General features: G+C 49.4%; 1 protein-coding gene across 6 annotated transcripts in view; it reads left to right on the top strand.

Annotated features, from left to right (window-relative positions):
• The window catches only part of MRAS (muscle RAS oncogene homolog), a 55158-nt gene extending 42427 nt beyond the window's left edge, over window positions 1-12731 (top strand). For 4 of the 6 annotated variants that reach the window (XM_042998393.1, XM_042998391.1, XM_042998392.1 and 1 more), the window contains 4 exons: window positions 1850-2003; window positions 3568-3667; window positions 8009-8088; window positions 9411-12731. In XM_042998393.1, the coding sequence (XP_042854327.1) occupies window positions 1850-2003; window positions 3568-3667; window positions 8009-8088; window positions 9411-9510 (434 nt within the window). In that variant the 3' untranslated portion in view covers window positions 9511-12731. Of the gene's footprint in view, window positions 1-1230; window positions 1421-1849; window positions 2004-3567; window positions 3668-8008; window positions 8089-9410 lie in introns of all 6 variants that reach the window. The other 2 variants (XM_042998394.1, XM_007087429.3) reach the window with 1 other exon arrangement.
• The last annotated feature ends 6621 nt before the right edge of the window (window positions 12732-19352 follow it).

Genomic DNA, 19352 nt, shown 5'->3' with positions numbered 1-19352 from the left:
ACCCAGGCACCCCTAGATCTCTAGTTTTTGTTTTGGATAATACACACCTTCAAAATCTGTGAATACATTAATTACATACCAACTGAATGTTGGGCCTTCCCATCCCTTCAGCCAAACCTGTGACATTTTCATCTGTTTTGCTGTTGGGATTTATTTAGTGTCCTCGATCCCTACCCAAAATTACACCAACTCCCATTAATTACCTTCAGCTGGCTATATTGATCTTCACAGTATGTACTCATCCCCACCAGATGTTATATTACCCATTCAGTTGTTTGCCAATCTCCCCACTAGATTATGAGTCCCAGGAGAGCAAAGATTTTGCCTCATTGATGTTGCATCTACAGTGCCTACAACACTGCCTGGCACATCGTAGGCTTTCCAATATTTCTTCAGTGAATGAATGAACAAAATTGAGTAGACTTCACATTCATTTACTCATTCAGCTACTATTTGAGTTCTGTTTGTGCCAGGTTCCAAATAGACCAGGCCCCTGCCTCTGGGAGGTGACAGTCCAGGTGGGGCCTATGAAATGGGCAGCAAGAACAGTATACCATGAAGGGGCTATACAAGAGTGGGGAGAGTCCCGGAGGCTCAGGCACGAGAATGCAGTGAGTCAGAGTCAGCTGGCCAAAGCAAGGGGAGCAAGAGAGGAGGGATGGTTGGGGGATGGCACCCCAGGTGAGGAAGACAAGCTCGAAACAGACACTCCTTCAGAGCTTCTTTGTGGCAGGCGTTGCTCCAAGGGTCTAAATATTTTAACTTAAACAACCCTTAACATCCCCATTTGAGGAAACGAAGGCTCAGAGAAGTGAGCTTGCCCTGAATCACACTCTAGGAATGAAGAATCAGACTCAGCCCAGAATCTGGCTCCAAAATCTATAACTACCTACTCCACTGCCTCCAGGGAGAGGGCAGGTGGGTCTGAGAGTAGAATGAGCTAGGAAATGGGAGAGGCCGGATGGTGAGCAGAGACTTGCGGGATGCTGAGGGGCTTCAGGAGGCCTAAGGGGGTCAGGCCTGTGCATCTCAGAGGAGAACCCCCAGCTGTGGCTGTCACCCCTCTGAAACAGCCTGGGGGTGCACATTTAGCAAGGAAGCTGGAGGGGAATCGGCTTGAGAAGTCCATAGGGTGGAGGGAAGGAGAGGGGATGGATGGGTTGGGGAGAGACCCTCTGCCGAGATGGTGCCCTGCTCCGTCTCCCCAGCCATTCTTGTTTCCTTCCCCAGCTTCCCTTCCCATCACCCCTGTGACAGCCCCATCCTAGGGGCAAGTGATCCTGGCTCTCAGAGGCCTCTCCTTCCCCATGGCCTGCCTGCTGTCTGTCCACACCGGAACTGAGGACCCTTCCTGACCTGGGATGGCCTCTTCAGGCTTCCCCAGCGCATGTCCTGGGCTCTCCTCCCAAGGAGCTACAAGGTGGAAGCGTTGTGTCTATCTTACAAAAGAGGAAAGGGGGTTCAGAGAGTCAGGTAACTTCCCCAGGAATCAGTTTGTAAGGGCTGCAGCAGGATCCAAGCCCAGGTGTGGGGACCCCAGAGGGGTTGTGTAGCAGAGTTGATCATGGACTTTGTGAGGTTTTTCTGTAGACAGACTGTTAAGGCCCAGGGAGCACAGTAGGTTGGAATCAGCAGGTCCACAAATGAGTCTCTTAGAGCCTCATACTTTGAAGTGTCTGAGGCCCTGCTGGGTCCCTTACACCTCAGCCCAGGGAACTCATGCAGCCTCTCGTGGGGACAGCTTGTCTGGAGCCACCCTGGGGATGGCAGTGGCAGCATGGGGGTCTGCAGGCCCGGAGGGCTCCACAGTGGGGGGTGACAGCCTCTGAGTGGCCTCATCCCACTCCAGTTCTGGACACAGCCGGGCAGGAGGAATTCAGCGCCATGCGGGAGCAGTACATGCGCACAGGGGACGGCTTCCTCATCGTCTACTCGGTGACAGACAAGGCCAGCTTCGAGCACGTAGACCGCTTCCACCAGCTCATCCTGCGCGTCAAGGACAGGTAAGGGCAGCTGGGCCAGGACCTCCCAGCCTCTGGATCAGAGCAGGCTCTGTCTGTCTCAGTCTCTCTCACTGAGGCACAGAGGGGCAGAGGTGAATTCAGACATTGGTCCCTTGGGCTCCTACCCCAGTTCTTTCCATGGGGCCAAACTGCTTTCAAGCCTTAAGTCAGCCCCTTCCCATCTCTCCTAAACTGTCCCCACTGATGCCCCCAATTTAACCAAATTTTATCATGTTCAAAGAAAAAGTGAATTTTCTCTCCAGTATGCGTTGTAATTGGCTAAATCACATTTGACTGTGGGATTTACAAGCACCTAATTAAAGGCTGGTTTTTTCCTTAGCATTATATGGAGTAATTAAATAATTTGTAGTTTCTTTTCAGCCTAACTGGTGTTTTCAGTTAATTGGCTCTTAAAGAGGCAATGCAAAGAGAGTAAAAGGACAAATGAATAGGAAATGAGCAAGCTTTGAACAAATCTCAGTAAATTCAGAAAAGCCTAGTTCACACCAACTCCAAAGGCAAAGTATTAGTAACTTTTCCAGGGAAAGGGATACACACTCACACACACTCACATATACACATAAAGCTCTGAGACGTAAATGTGGGTTAAGCTCCTGACTGTAGGAATTTCAAAAGAGAAAACATAAAAGACTCTGATATGAGAAAATATTCAGCCTTTTGGCTAACCCAAGAAATGCAAGAAAAATAATAAAGTAGTATTTTTTACCTGTGAAATTCTAAATTTTTAAAAATGAAAATGCCCAATGATGTTGAAAATGCTGTAAGACTGACATTTCTTTCACCTTCAGGCGGCAATATGGCCACATACGTCAATGAGGATCTTTATTATTTTTTTAAATGTTTATTTATTTTTGAGAGAGAGAGAGAGAGACAGAGAGTGGAGGGGTGGGGGCAGAGAGAGAAGGAGACACAGAATCTGAAGGAGGCTCCAGGCTCTGAGCAGTCAGCACAGAGCCCGACAACGGGGTTCGAACTCACAGACTGCGAGATCATGACCTGAGCCAAAGTCAGACGCTCAACCGATTGAGCCATCCAGGCGCCCCAAGTCAATGAAAATCTTTAAGGCAGACATGCCTTGTGATCCCACTCTTCCTCTCTTGGGAGCCATCTTGATTTTGCAGCTGCCATTTATTGAATGCCAGCTGTGTACCAGACGCTGGCCCTGATGCTCTTCCCGAGCCACTGCTGATGGCCACAGCTGCCCTGCATGGCTGGTGCATCAGCGTGGCCAGGAGATGGAAGGGAGCAGGTCTGGGTAGCCAGCCCTCCCCCGCACAGCAGTCTGTCAGGGCCCTCACTGATGGTGTTGAGCCAGCAGCTTCCCAGGAAAACCCTTTTCCTCTCCCTGCAGCAAGCCTCCAAACCAGCAGTCCTGAGCCCCCCCTTCCCCTGCCTAGAGACGTGGAGAGAAGGACTCTTGAGTCGGCCCCAGGGCAACCAGGGAGGCAATATGGGTTGCACTGTGCCTGAGGTGCAGCTGTGTTCCCGTCACCAGGTGTGGGAGCTGTGAAACTTCATGAGCTGCTGTTCCTTTATTTCCCAGAGAGTCATTTCCGATGATCCTCGTGGCCAACAAAGTCGATCTGATGCATTTGAGGAAAATCACCAGGGAACAAGGAAAAGAAATGGCGACCAAACACAATGTAGGTTGTGTGTGTGTGTGTGTGTGTGTGTGTGTGTGTGTGTGTGTGTGTGTGTATGCGTGTGTGTGTGTGTGTTGGATGGTCAGGGATGTATACAAGTCCATGCCCATCACCCCTGTGGTACCTTGGGGCTCCTGGGTAGTGGGTAGAGGGCATATGTGATAAGGGATATGTTGTGAAACAAAATAGCAGACCAGAGAGAAAGCACTCTCTTCAGTCATAAGGGGCTCTGATGTGGGGACCAAGGGCCTTCACAGCAGCCTGTGAGCTGTGGAGTTCAGGCCACCTCCTGGCCTTCAACACAGCAGATTCATCGTTGGGCTGTGCAGGGGTTGGCTTCTGTCCTGTTCTCTGAGCCAGCCACCTGATTATGCTCAGAATCATCAGACGAGCTGCAGTTCACGGAGCCCCATTCTATGACAGGTATTATGCCGGGAGAGCATTTAGGCCTCATAGCCACATGTTGAGGTAGGTATCGTTAGGCCCATCTTGCGGCTGGTCACGCTGAGGTTTGCCCAGGCCACTCCGTGAATATCAGCAGACATCTTTGTTTTCTTTTTCTCAGTTCATTGTGATGCCCCTTTGCCCTCTGGATGTGCTGGAGAGGGGTCACTGGGCTTCTTCCCACCCCTCCCCCCCACAGGCACAGCGCAGGCCCCTGGCCTCCTTGGTCAGTTACATAGAAGTCCACTCTGCCTGCTGGGAGGTCTGCTGCAAGGTTGCCCCATCCCCCTGCCTGGTGGGCCCAGCTGTGTGAGTAGAGGAAGGGGGCTCACTGCAAGTTACTTCTGCTTGTCTGTGCCTTCTGTGTTCATTCACATGTTCACTTAACTGTACTAGGCCCTGGGAAACAAAACCCCTTGCTTTATGGTTCTTATGTCTAGTGACAGGAGAAGATAATAAACAAAGCAAATTACAGTGTGTTGGAAGGTGACATGTACTATGGAAAAAAGTAAATCAGGGAAGGGGGTCAGGAATGTGAGGTGGAGGAGGATGCTTTTCCAAATAGGGTAATCAGAGAAAGCCTTACTAGGGAGGGTGCATTTCAGCAAGGACTTACAGGAGGTGGGGGAGTAAGCCCCACAGACCTCTGGGGAAAGAACGTTCCAGCTGAGGGAATAATCGATGCAAAGACCCTGAGGTGGGAGTTTGAGGATCGGCAAGGCCAGCTGGAGCAGGAGTGGGAGGGGTGGGTAGCGGGAGGTCAGGTCAGAGAAGGGGTTTAAGGCTTTATGGGCTTTTACTCAGAGGGAGACGGGAAACCACTGGAGGGCTTTGAGTGATGAGTGATGAGTGATGAGGTCTGGCTTATGGCTGGACAGCTTCTCTCTGGTGGCCGTGTTGAGTAGGGTTGGTAGGGGCCAATCGTGGGAGCAGGGAAATGAGTTAGAGGCTGCCACAATAATCCAGGTGCAGGTTAACATGGCCCAGGGTGGGACTCGTGAAAGTGGCAAGGAGGTGGTTGGATTCTGGACATGTCTCTAAGAGAGCCAACAGGGTTTGTGCACAGATTGGATATGGGGTGAGAGAGAAAGAAGGGAATGGCAGGTGACCCTGTGGTTTGGGCATGAGCAACTTTCAAAAGACAGGAGTGAGAGTAGCTGGGCAGAGGAGACAGTAGGATTAAGTGTGTGCAAGACAGGAGCTTGCTTGCATATCTGTGTCATTTACAGAGCTGAGCAGATGATCAGTTGGAAATGCCAAGACAGCAGTCAGATATAGCTTCTGGGGTAAATATTGGCAATTGACAGCATGTAGATGGCATTTGAAGCCATGAACACCAAGGGAGTGGGTGTAGGTAGGGCAAGGGCCCCAAACTGAGGGACCGAGGCCGGGACACTTGAACTAGTGATGTGGGGAAGTGAGGAGGAAGCCATAAAAGGGCCTGAGTGGTCAGTGACACATGAGGGCCGAAGCAGAGCATCATGAGAGCCAAGTGAAGAAGGTGCTTCAAGGAGGAGGGAGTGATCGACCAGGACAGGGCTGCCCTGAAGTCTCCAGAGGAGAGCTGGTTCAGCAGCAGGACATTCTGAACAGAGACAGGCCTGAGGAGCCGGCTCCGTTTCACAGCCTTGGGCTCCATACACTGGCCTGAGGAGGCTTTCTTAGGGCTTTCACCTTGTGTGTGTCCCTCCCAAGCAGCTGGGTGGGTGGGTGCAGAGGGGAGGGTGCTGTGCAGGCAGGAGGAGCTCCATTCTGCAGATAAGCAACGCACCTCCAGAACCGGGTCTCCCCTCTCTCAGCCATCTTTCTCCTGCAGCCAAGTGACTTATTTGACCAAATGACTCTGCGAGCTACTCTGGATAACATCCTATTTTAGAGCTCATAAGGCAAGTTCCTCTTTAGCTGGCAAGGCTGGTGCCCCACCCTGTGCAGGAAGACGGCATTTCTTAGCCCTGTGGCTGAGTCAGAGCATACTACCGTTTATTGCAGGGTTTCCCTTAGTTTGAGTCTCCTTGCTCCTGAAATCCTAGAATTCTAAGAACCCAGAAAATGCACATCAGCCTTTTTTTACTGGTAGAGGCAAGACGCCCAGAAAGAAGGAGGGGGGTACCTGAGGACCTAGGGGATGCTACAAGTGATGTACTTCTGAGTGGTGCAGGGGAACAGCAGGCAGCAGTGATCTGGGGCCCCCGGATCCATGGACTTGCTGAGCTGGCAGGGTCACAGGATGTGAAGGGGTCCCAGTTAGGTCCCGGGCCCCACTACTGGCACCTTCCCGCTTCCCCTCTCAGTGTGCACATAGAAGTGCCTTGTCCTGGCCTCACAGGGTGCCACGGGTCTCTGGCTTCTAGGCACTAGCAGGGGTGCCTGCCATGCTTGGAAGAGGCTCTGCCAATGACCTCAGCACCCCTACCTGTCTGTGGGAGGCCAGGCAGCAAGTGGAACATGCATCTGTTTCAAACCTTGATTCTCTGCTGGCCTCTGTGTGGCTTTGGGCAAGTGTGTCAGACTCTGAGCTCAGTCTCCCACTGCACAATGGAGATACTTGCTCACCGCAGACGGTTAAGGGGGGGTTCAGTGAGGTCAGGGATGTTGAGACCTGGGGGGCGAAACAGCCCACAGTCGTCTCAATCAAACAACCTACAGTGGAGGACAGTTTTCTTTCAGTGTTTTCAGAGGTTCAGAGATTTGTTGGATGACTACTTCTAAAGTCTGAGCAAGCCGTGCTTCCTGTGCCCTGACCTTGGGGTCTGGGTCAACTACGAGACCTCTGTCTGAAGCCACAGCAATGTGTGAAGATAGTTTAGGGTATGTTCTGGGCAGTCGTTTATAACACACTCTTCCAAAGTAACAGCTTATTCTGTCACCCCCTTACCCAGGCACTTGAACTGTTGATCATTTTTATTTTCTTCACTGGGCTTTTCTTTTTTGAAAGTGTTACAGTGAAATGCCTTAGTTTTGTAACCAGGAAAAAGTGATGAAATTTACCACAGTTCTTCAGTCTGGTCACAAGCTGCTTACCGCTCTGGCCTGGGAAAGCCTGTATATTTTGTACAAACCCCACACCCTCTCCACTGATGGAGGAGTGGGCATGAATGCTTCCTGCCTTTGTGGGGTCCCTGCTACAGGAGAAGAGGTGTGCTCAGGACTGTGTCCTGACCTCATGGAACCTTCGTTCCCCTCCATGTACTGGCCCGAGGCTCAGTGTAGACATGGCCCTCAACACCTGTCCTGTGGGGCCACCTCAGCCACATCTCTCCATGTGCTGACTGCCTTTCAGGCGGATGATGATCCCTCAGTATTAAACGTGCAGGCACAAGCCTTCTGTAAACATGGCTGAACTCCCAGACCCGTAGATGCAGACTGTGCTGTGCTGAGCTCCCAGACTCATAGATGCTGGGGGCGGGGAGGCACAGACCGGCTAGGGGTCACCAGGGTGCAGAGTCCTGCCCATGGCCCAGCTTCGCTTCAGCCTTTCCCGCCACAGTCCCCTCTAGAGAGGGCCCAGGAAGAAGCAGAGGTCCCTTCACGGTGGAGAAATGGGCCTCAGAAAGAAAAAAAGAATGGCCTCAGATCCTATTTTAGTTTGATAAATGAAACAGTCTTTAGTCTTCAAGTATATAAAAAGATCACTTCTTTTCTATTTTTGGGGGGCTATTAAAGATCTCTATGACTAGAGAACAAGAGGGAAATGGAAAAGCTGTTGGTAAAATTTTCCAGCCGTAAGGAACAAGAAGCTACCAAAGGACTTGAGGTTGTTGGAGCTGGGGTTCTGTGGTGGGGGGAGGGTGTCTAAAGTCAGGCAGTTCCTCAGGACCTCTGAGATTTTGCGGTTTTAGGGAACAGGGCTTGGTGGACCCCCGAGCCACTTTTACCAAGTCGAGCTTTGCCTTCCAGATTCCGTACATAGAAACCAGTGCCAAGGACCCACCTCTCAACGTCGACAAAGCCTTCCATGACCTGGTGAGGGTAATTAGGTGAGCATGGCACGCCTCCCTAGAAGTGGGGCCTCTGTGGCAGGATGGGCACCCGCAGGGCTGGAGGAACGCAGCGCTTGTTCCAAGGCCCAGGATGCACGGTTCTGGGCCTGCTTTGGATTTCTTGTACCTCCATTCATTTCTTTTCCCTGCCCTTCCCACCTGCCTTCCCACACCTGCCCTCACTCCTACTACCTGTGGGGGAATCCAGAACCCTTCCTGCCGGTGGTGCTCACTCAGCCTCCTCTCTGGCCTCCCCTAGGCTCTGCAGCTCAGGCTCCCTGAGGGCAACTCCCTCCCCCTGTCTGAGGTTCTCCCCACACCACTGCACCTGTCAGCACCACAGACAGGTCTGTCTCTTCTTTCCCACCCTGACGCCAGAGCACCCTGGGACATGTCACCTGAACAACCACCATTCTAATTCCTAGGCTCAAATTTCTAAAGCGAGGCACATGAGCCTCCTTTCCAGACTGTACACACTGCCAGTCTGCAAATATTATTGGAAATCCTGGTCCGTGGTCTCGCTTGCATTCCTTTGCATGGTCAGGGTCCAAGCCCTAACCACTTTGTGCTTAGAGGATTGAACCAGCCTCCTGGCTGCTCCCCTGTCGCCCATCTGCCCACTTCTGAAATCTGCAACATGCAGAACAGCCTATCCAGTGGCCCTCAAATATCTAGCACGTAGTGTGAGGCCATGTGCTGGTGAGCTCGAGCTACGAAATCACACGTGGGGCTCTGACAGAGTACTCCCCACCTGCTACCTCTCAGCACCCCCAGGATACACATCCACATGCATGCACTCACACACGCACGCCTTTTGTCCTCATTCCCCAGCATGGACTGTGATAGTACAGCCCTTACTTTCTTCACGCTTGAAAAAATTTTCCCATGGGCCTCCAGTTAGGATATGCTGCCACACCATGGGCGGGTGATGTCTTGGTTAGGGACCTGTCGTTCCAAGGGCAGGTTGCAGACATAGGAATGGTTACCAGAAAACATGTAAAGAGCTTTTGTCCTCAGCTGACCCGTCATTTTTTTTTAAAATATGAAACACAAAAATAGAGGCCAATACTGTATAACATATAATGTAGTTTATGATTTAAATAATTGTAGCCACAGCATGATGTCAGGAATTCTCAGCAGTAGGAGGACAGGCTTTGCACTGCCCTCTCTGCCTTCCACTCTCTTTGTCCCAGAGACACTCTCCAGGACAAGCCCTCCAGCAGCATCCCGAACAGGCCCGCCTGGTGCGCAGGAGGGTGGGGCAGGGAGAAGCTAAGCCCATTCTGACTTTGTTTTTCTGCCTTTCACTATCTCAAAAGGCAACAGATTCCGGAAAAGAGCCAAAAGAAGAAGAAGAAAACCAAATGGCGGGGAGACCGGGCCACTGGCACCCACAAACTGCAGTGCGTGATATTGTGACGGGCCTGAGACCCTGGCCACAGTGACCGTGAACTGGCCTGCCCTCGGGACCCTCCACTGCCTAACCGCACTGAAAACCATTTCTAACCATGACCCTTGGCCCGAGGACCTGGCACGGGAAGGGAGAAAGGGAGGGTGGGCAGGAAGGAGATATGCTCCGGCTTTGCCAAAAGGGCACAGGCTTTCCCATGTCTCGTAAGAGACCGGGAAGCAACGCTAAACAGAAGCAGCACCCAAGCCCCTCACGTTGATTCAACCCGGTTCCTCCCCGTCTCTCTCAGTGGCTACGTTGTTTCTTTGAAGTACACAATATTGATTTGACATTGAAGGGTGTACCTCAGACAAAGTACCAAATAAGCCATGATCAATTCCCCACCGGCTCCAGCCTCCAACCCAAAGTGTCTGAGCTTGGGTGTCTTTTTTAGATTTTTAAATTATTTTAGTGATTATTATTTTATTAAAGGGGTCTGTGCCCACTGGTGGAGCTTTAAGTCTTCAGCAGGCCTCTCTGAGACCATGTCTGGAATATTGTTGTTGTTGTTGTTTTTAACTGAGTTTTCCCAGCAGTGCCAAAACTCAGCTCAACATGGAAGTGGAGGGACCGAGAGCCTGGAAGTTAATGAGGACTGTGGCTGGAGGCCTCAGGATGAACACCCCACTCGTGGCCTCCAAGCTGGAGAGAAGAGAGATGCATTCACCCAGAAGGTTCTGCAGTGTTTGAGGGTGTAGGTATTAGGAAATGGAATTTTATTTTGCTGAGCGGAGAGGCTGGCACAGGCGTGTCAGTTTTAAGAAGGTTTTTTCTTATCCTTTTTAAATGTATAAATTAAGCTGATTGGCTTTGCAGAGGGGTTCGTTTACTTTTCAGATAGTGCAGATTCCATTCTGTGCTCTGAGGGCTCTCCCGAATCTGTCTCTTCCCGCTTTCTCACGGCCTGTGCTGCCTGGTGCCTCTCGGATACAGACACGCTGACATGGGCATGTACGTTTCAACACGTCACAGTAAGCTAATGTGGGCGCCATCCAGAAAACTCGAGTTTGTGCTGAATCTTAACCAAAAACGATCCAATACTGTTATTACTAAAACAGCAGCAAGACCTGAAGCCATTTTCCCTTTGAGTCCACTGACTGACTACTACTTCTTAAAGCCCAGTAAATGAGCAAACCCCTCGAAGCATTTGCAAACTTAAGATTCGCTTGCCTTCCTGGCACACACTTTTCTTAACCTCTCGGATCTTAACTATAACGTATAATTAAAGGAGAAAGGAGGATTGGGGTGATGCCATGGCTCCCATATACCTATGTCTGCAACGGGACACTCCCCCAGCATCCTGACAATGCCACTTCCCTCTCGGGTGCTTCTGAGTGATTCAAAGGCTGGGTTTTCCCAGCCAGGGTGCTTGTAGAGACAGCAAGAACAGCAGCGCACCGCGGAGAGGAGGTCGAAAGACCAGGTAGCACAGCTAACGACCTTCTTTCCCCTGTGATACAAGTCAGATCACTAGGCAAACTAGAACAGCCCCAGCAGGTGGCCTGGCCACTCTGTGGAGAAAGAAACCCTGGGAAAGTGAGCACCCAACTGGACATGAGACACCTGGATTCTTCTCTGGTTTTGAAAGTGTGCTGAGTTCCTAACTCAGCAAGATCACCAGCCCCAGGGCCCCAGCTGAGGAATGATTCTGTGTAGAATGAAATAATTGGGACTTTTGTAAATTAGAAAATCAAACTCCTTTATTTGTCGAAAGGGGCCTTTTTGGTCTGACCCTAAACGGAAAGATAACAAAAAGCGTTCCAGATTGAGCACTTCAGGGTGTCCCAAGATCCTGTAGTGTTAATGGACATTTTAAACACTAACAGAACAAGGCTCTTTCCAGCCCTTATGCTCCTCTGAGCCGAGTCCGCAGCAGCCCCGTGTGCGGACGAGACGAGGAGGCGGCAGCAAGATGGGGGAAGAAGTAAGGACGGAGATGCTCCGTGGCGAAGGGGTGGCGGGCAGCGGCCGCTGCTGGAAAACTAGCGGGCACGGACCACCTCTAGCACACCCTTGCCCCCTGCCCTCTGCGGATCCTGTGACTCCACAGCTGCACTGAGTGGGGGGTCCCATTGGAAGCTGATCGGCTGACATAGAATGAATTCCTTAGCCACGAAGGTCACCAGACAAAGGGGTTCCATCTGCTTCTGATCCCAGCAGTGCTCCTGCCCACCTGGCCCCATCTTCCAGAACATCCTTCCTGCAGTCAGCCCACAACTCAGCTCCGTTCTTCAAGGGGGAAACTGGTTAAGGAAAGGCCGCCTGCTGCTGAGTCTGGGGTCAGCCTTCATTGTCCATGACCTCGTGTGGCCCACAGATAAATAACACTTTTAAAAGACAGGTCTGTGTTTTAGAGAACTGTGGGCCCTTATGGCAGTGAGGGCTTCCAGATAGGCCAGAATGGAGTGTACCCTGGGGCATCCCCAGCACAGTACCTCTCCATGGCCACATGGCAGAGTCTGTCGGAACATCAGGTGGCCATGCTACTCCGTGACTGAGGAGCCCAATGGGGCTCATCTTTGGTGACATTTTGGTGTTTCCACTGGTTTTCCAGACCACCTGAATAGTGCTACCTTCACATCTGGAATACACCCTTCCTGAACCTCCCCACCCCATGCCTTTGCCCCTGTGTGCTCTCAGATTTCCTCCTAAAATTTTGACAACCCCAATTAGAGGGCTACTTTTCTCTCCAGCAGGTAATCTTAGCCATCTTCCCGACCCCTATAGCCTGGGGCTCTGGCTACTGGCTTCTCCTGTATTTTGCCACACGGGGGTCACTTGGATGGCTTTTCTTAGGACTTGGACCCCACCTCGTGTTGCTTGCTGTGGAGAGTGCCTGGGAGCCGAGGGTGGCCTGTCTCACTTTGCCAAGAGATGTGACCCACGAACACATGGCAGCTCTGACCCAAAGGCCCCTCAGACATGTGACAGTCAACCTGGAGCCACAGACAGAGTCCTTCCATTAGCAGCCCATTGGGTTAGAAATTCCATGTTGGGTTTACTTAGAACAAAAGATACTTGAATTGTTGAGCGCCCGTGAGCGCACAGCTTCTGCTACCCAGTATTACCGGATGGCCATTGTTGTGACAGGAGAGTGATGCCTGAGGGTCTCGACGATGCTTGAGCCTTTTATGTAACTTTTTATCAAGTCTTTGTGTAGCTCAACCCATTAATAAAGAAAAGAAGAGCAGTTGTCTTATTTCCTCTTATTCAGATATTCCTGAAGTTTTGCTGAGGACATTATAAGTTGCCCGTGTCTGGCCCAGAGCACATTCTTACAGAGCAAACCTAAACTAAGGAGGAGATCACTGGTGGCCGTGAGGAAGTGTCTCCTTCCTACCTGGAGCCAGAGGATGAGGGCAAGTGAGCGGGGTGATTAGAGACCTAGCCTCTTGATGTCTGGCAGCCTTGGATTCGAGTTCCGCCACTGACCATTTGTGCCTTTGAGCAAGTTCAATTGCAGTGGAACTTCAGTCTCCAGCTGCCCTGCCTGAGAACGGGATGATAGTGTGTACCTCCTGAGTAGACCCAGGACTGAAGCGAAGCTGTGGGACGGAGCTCTGAAATGGCACTCTTTGTAAAGGACACTGATTGGGGTGTCTGACATGGCTTTTTGTGAAAACTGACCCCTGCCCCCATCCACAAGATCACAGTCTTTTGTGCAATGTGATTTCATTTCCCGGTTGATTGAACCTGTTGGTACTGAGCCTCTCTGGGTCCTTTATCAGGGGCTAGAGGCCAAGAGACCAAATCCCTCTTTTGGAATCCCTGTGGGGGACAATGGCTGCAGCATGTAAACCCAGGGGCTCCTCACACCCTCTGGGCTGGGAGCAGACTAGAGTAGGAGCGGTGGTTTGACAGCCAACCAGGCCCAGCTGCCTGCCCATCCATTCATTCTGCACGTATTTACTGGGCATTGGGCTGGGTCCTAGGTACGTGGTGGTGAGTAGGGCAGAGGGTCTTCTGGTAACCAGATCTCCTTTACTCCTGTATTGGTTTTCTGTGCCTGTTGTAACAAATTACCACAAACTTAGTGGTTTCAAAGAGAAATTTATTCTCTCACAGTTCTAGAAGCCAGAAGTCCACACTCAGTATCTGTGGGCTGAAGTCCATGTGTGGGCAGGGCTGCATTCCCTCTGGGGGCTCTGGGGGAGAGCTTCTGAATCCTGCTTCTGGAGCTGCTGGCATCTCATGGCTTGTACCCATTTAATTCCAGTCTTCAAGGCCAGCATCTTTGAATCTCTCCTCTATCCTCACATAGCCTTCTCCCTGTGTCAAGTCTCCCTCCCTCTGAGCTGATGCTCACTTTTTCACCGAGAAAGTTGAAGCCAGCTGAGCAGAATTTCCACAGCCCCCTTCCACCATCTCCACCCACCCCCAAGCATCTGCACCCATACACTCTGCCTTCTTGGCTGCAGTAGGTGAACCATCTGTGCTCCTGACTGAAGCCAGTCTCTTCTCTAGAACACATCCAGGACCTTCCTCTGGCTCTTCACCTCCCTCTCTTCTGCATCATCAGTTCTTCTCTCAGATCCTCCCCATCTTGAAAAAAAAAAAAAAAAAAAAAAAAAAGAACAAAACTTTCCTTTGATACACAGCCTCTGTCAGATACCGCTGGCTTCTCTGCTGTCTTTTGCAGGAAGCCATCTTAAAAGGGTAATTTACACTCAGTCCATGAAATGCTCTCATTCTTTTCTCTTTTTTTTTTTTTAATTTTTTTAAACGTTTATTTATTTTCGAGACAGAGAGAGACAGAGCATGAATGGGGGAGGGTCAGAGAGAGGGAGACACAGAATCTGAAACAGGCTCCAGGCTCTGAGCTGTCAGCACAGAGCCCGACGCGGGGCTTGAACTCACGGACCGTGAGATCATGACCTGAGCCGAAGTCGGCCACTTAACCGACTGAGCCACCCAGGTGCCCCTCTTTTCTCTTTAAACTGCTCTAAACAGACTTCCACCCATCATTCTGCCACCACCACCCTTCTTCTCAAGGTCAGCCATGGCTTCCATCTTGTGAAATTCAGTGACTGGTTCTCAATCTGCTCACATTTGATCTCATAGCATTGGCACAGTTGATCCCTGCCTCTTCCTTATTGAACTTCCTTCCGTTGGCTTCTAGGATGTTGCCATCTCTTCATTTTTCTCTTTCCTCATGGTCACTCCCTGATCTCTTTTGCTAGTTCTTCCTCTTCCATTGGAGCACCCCAGAGCTTGGTCCTTGATCCTAACATCTCTCTTGGTGATTTCGTCCAGTCTTGACACTTAAATGCCTTCTATGTGCCAGTGACTCCCAAAGGTCTATCTCTTCCCAGACCCCACTCACACCCAACTGCTTACTTGACATCTCTGCTTAGATGTCTCAAGTAGACTGTGTCAAAGTATCTCCAATATTGAGTTCCTGGTCTCCCATTCCTGCTTCACCCAGCTCTGTTGATGGCATCTCCATACTTCCAGTTACTCAGGCCCAAAACCTTGGAATCATCCCTAATTCTTCCTCTCTTTTCCTCACACCTCATAGCCAATCCATCAGCAAATCCTGCTGACCCTGCCCTTAAAATGTACTGCCCATTTCTCATCACCTCCACTGCTAATATTCTGGCCTGAGCCACCAAGATTCCTGCCTGTTTCACTCGTGTCCTCCTACGCTTCTTTCTCAGCACCACATCCAGAGGAATCTTGGTAAAGGGAGGAAGTCAAAGTATGTCTCCACTCTGTTCAACCCTCCCCACCCCAAATGCTCCCCTACCTCATTTTCACTGTATGTCACAGTGAGCTATGCCACTGAACACCTAGAAGTGAGCTGATGTTCATTACCCACAAGAGAAGGGAAGTCAAATTGTTTCATTCATTCAGGCAACAAATATTCATTGGGCTCTGAGCCAAACATCAGGGCAACAGAGGATGTTAAAACCCAGTCACTAGAAATAACAAGTATTGATGAGGATGTGGAGAAAAAGGAACACTTGTGCACTGTTCGTGGGAATGTAAATGCAGCCACTCTGGAAAACAGTATGGAGGTTCCTCAAAAAATTAGAAATATGATCCAGTAATTCTGTTATTGGGTGTTTATCCAAAGAAAACGAAAACACCAATTCAAGAAGATGTAGGCACCCCTATTTTATTGCAGCATTATTTGCAATAGCCAAGATATGGAAGCAACCCAAGTGTCCATCGATAGATGAATGGAAAAAGAAAATGTGAGGTATATACATACACACACGCATGTATATATGATATATATATGCACACATATCACACATGTATACACATATATACAGACACACACAATGGAATATTATGCACCCACAAGAAAGGATAAGATTGTGCCGTTTGAGACAACATGAATGGACCTAGAGAGTATTATGCTAAGTGAGCTAAGAAAAAGCCAAATACCATATTATTTCAGTCAGTGGGATGTAAAAAAAACAACAGCAAATGAATAAACAAACAGCAGAATCAGACCTGTGATGCAGAAAACAAACTTTTATTGGCAGAGGGATTGGGCAAAACAAGTGCAAGGGAGAGGAGAGGGAGATGCAGGCTTCCAGTTACGGAATGAATGAGTCATGGGAACAAAGACAGCATAAGGAGTATAGTCAATGATACTGTCATAGTGTTTAGGGTTACAGATGGTAGCTATACTTGTGAGCACAGCATAATGTCAAAACTTGTCAATCACTAAGTTGTACACCTGAAATAATATAACATTGTGTGTCAGCTGTACTTTGTGTTTAAAAATATTTTGTTTGAGGTCATCAAAACATCCCAGCCCAGCCACTGTCTACACTTATGAGTATTGTAGTACTCAACGTGGTGAGCATTGAGTAAGGTATAGAATTGTGGAACCACTGTGTCGGACACCTGAAACTAATATAACACTGTTCATCAACTATACTTTGCTTTAAAAAAAAGTCTCCACGTCACAGGGGTTCATGCCCTAATGGGGGTGGTGAACTATTATGATCTGTGCATTCAGAGGAATCCCTCAACCTGGGGGAGCCAGGAGGGGCTCTCATAGACTTTGTACCCAGTCAGTGAGGAGGTTGTGCACTGACTAGATGAGAATTTCAGGTACAGACTGGGTCCACTTGTTCCATTGCTTGTGAGGATTAAAGGTTTCACTGCCCAGGTTCTCAGGACTATCTAAAATAAACTCCACCTCTGTCTCCACACACTTGTGAAAAGGCAGTGGAGAAAAGTTCCCAGGTGTCACGGATGTCAGCATCGGCATCACCTAGGAGCGGGGGTCCTGGCCCGACCTACCCAGTCAGAATCCACATTTAGCAAGACCCCTAGGTGATTGATGTGTGCATCACAGTAAAGTTTGAGTAGCACTGCCTTAGAACATCACCCCAGCATTGGAATGATATCCAGCCCTGGACTCACTGTGCCTCGGGACCCTGTTCAACCACATGCAACCAGCAGAAGCCTCATTGGCATTCAACTTGGCAGTTAAGAGTTTGCTCCTCTGCCTGTAGCTGCTGCAAGATTCTGCCTGGCAAGGCAGTATGCTCAGAAGTGTCCTCCCATCAGCATGTGGTGCCCTTAATTAAGAGGAGTTTTTACACTAAGGCCAGTGGGACCCCAGTTTGCTTCTCACACTCTAGTATTTTTGTTCAAATGTTGGTAGCTATGTTCAATGCAAAGAACAAGAGAACTCACAATCCGAGCTAAGAAAGCTGAAAGGCTCTGGGTTCTTCAGCCACTCTGAAGACGGGGTATTCTATGCAGGCTGGAGATATGCTTGTTCCCCAGGACTTTCGCTTTGCAAAACTCCAACATTGTGCCAAATAGGTCATTACCATGCTAATGTGAAAGTGTAAACATAAAAAAGAAAGTTGAGTTCACACTGAGCCTAGCACTGATGGATGCTTTCAGTAGAATGTACATTCTGGCGATGATGTGGTAAACCATTAACTCTAACTCAAGCTCAGCTTCCTAGTCAGTCCTGGGACCCGTGCCCAGTCCGATGAACAGAAGTAAAATAATTTTATAAGTGGTTCTCAAAGTTTGGTCCTCAGACCAGCAGCTTCAGCATCACCTAAGAACTTATTAGAAATGCAGATTATCTTGGGGAACCTGGGTGGCTTAGTCAGTTGAGTGTCCAACTCTTTTTTTTAATTTAATTTTTATTTTTTTTTAATTTACATCCAAATTAGTTAGCATATAGTGCAACAATGACTTCAGGAGCAGATTCCTTAGTGTCCCTTACGCATTGAGCCCATCCCTCCTTCCACAACCCCTCCGGTAACCCTCAGTTTGTTCTCCATGTTTATGAGTCTCTTATGCTTTGTCCCCCTCCCTGTTTTTATATTGCTTTTGTTTCCCTTCTGTTATGTTCATCTGTTTTGTCTCTTAAAGTCCTCATATGAGTGAAGTCATATGATTTTTGTCTTTCTCTGACTAATTTCACTTAGCATAATACCCTCCAGTTCCATCCATGTAGTTGCAAATGGCAAGATTTCATTCTTTTTGTTTGCCAAGTAATACTCCATTGTATATATACACCACATCTTCTTTATCCATTCATGCATCGATGGACATTTGGGCTCATTCCATACTTTGGCTATTGTCAATAGTGCTGCTATAAACATGGGGGTGCATGTGTCCCTTCGAAACAGCACATCTGTATCCCTTGGATAAATGCCTAGTAGTGCAATTGCTGGGTCGTGGGGTAGTTCTATTTTTAGTTTTTTGAGGGACCTCCATACTGTTTTACAGAGTGGTTGCACCAGCTTGCATTCCCAAGAGTGTCCAACTCTTGATTTTGACTCAGGTCATGACCCCGGGGTCATAGGATCGAGCTCTGCATCGGGCTCCACACTGAGCATGGAGCCTGCTTAGGATTCTCTCTCTGTCTCTGTCTGCCCCTCTCTCTTTCTCTCTCTAAAAAATAAAATAAAAATTGATAAATTAAAAAAAAAGAAATGCAGACTATCTGGCCCCATCTCAGACCTACTGAGTCAGAAATTCTGAGGTGAGACCCAGCAGTGTGTGTTTTAACAAGCTCTCCAGGAGATTATAGTGCTCCCTCAAGTTTGAAAAGCACTGTATTAATATAAGTAAGTAAAAATAAAAACTCCCACCACATGCGGGTAAGTGGCAACTTATCCTGTTCTCACCTGCAAGACAGCAGTGGGCAATCTGGGGAAGTTGTGCAGGGCCTGCCCCTCCCCTTTCAGCAGCTGATTAATGAGGTTCCTTCAAGGTCTGGAACCCAGGGACTCTGGTGCAGGGGTTAGTAACCTTGCTTCCATGGGGTGACAGTGGGGTGGCTGACCCTTCCCCCTCCCCCAAAATCATATGTAAAATTGTCTATACACATGCATTCTTCTGGAGAGACTATCCTATGGCATCAGATTCTTACTGTACTGCTGTGTCTTATCCAACAAAAAAAACTGGTCCCTTGAGCCTCCTTTTCTGACTTCAGGTCCTTCTGGTAGTTTCACAGACACTGAGAGCAGCAAGAGGAAATGAAAGGAGCAAAGATCTATTGACTCTTATAAGCTCTGACAAAATTCTTCGTCTGGTTGACACATCCCTGAACCCGCCTCCACAACATCCTGAGGGAGGGGGCCGGCCACCCTTCTCCCAGTTCCCCCACATGACTAAGTGTGTGACCCGCACATGACTCACTCACCTCCTCCCACCGGGGTTTGTACCACCTGCTGCTCAGGCCCCAGCACTGGTCTAGAATTGGTGAAATGGGGAGAGGACTTTCAGGGTGCTGGGACCACCACTGGGGTGGGAGCCCGGCCAGGAAAGGGGGCAGAGGAAGGATGTAAGGTGTGTAGCAAAGGCACTTAACATC

Source organism: Panthera tigris, chromosome C2, assembly GCF_018350195.1.
Source record: "Panthera tigris isolate Pti1 chromosome C2, P.tigris_Pti1_mat1.1, whole genome shotgun sequence".
Lineage (NCBI taxonomy): Eukaryota > Metazoa > Chordata > Mammalia > Carnivora > Felidae > Panthera > Panthera tigris.
The sequence above is the reverse complement of the archived record's forward strand: the minus strand, read 5'-3'. Positions and strand labels throughout refer to the sequence as shown.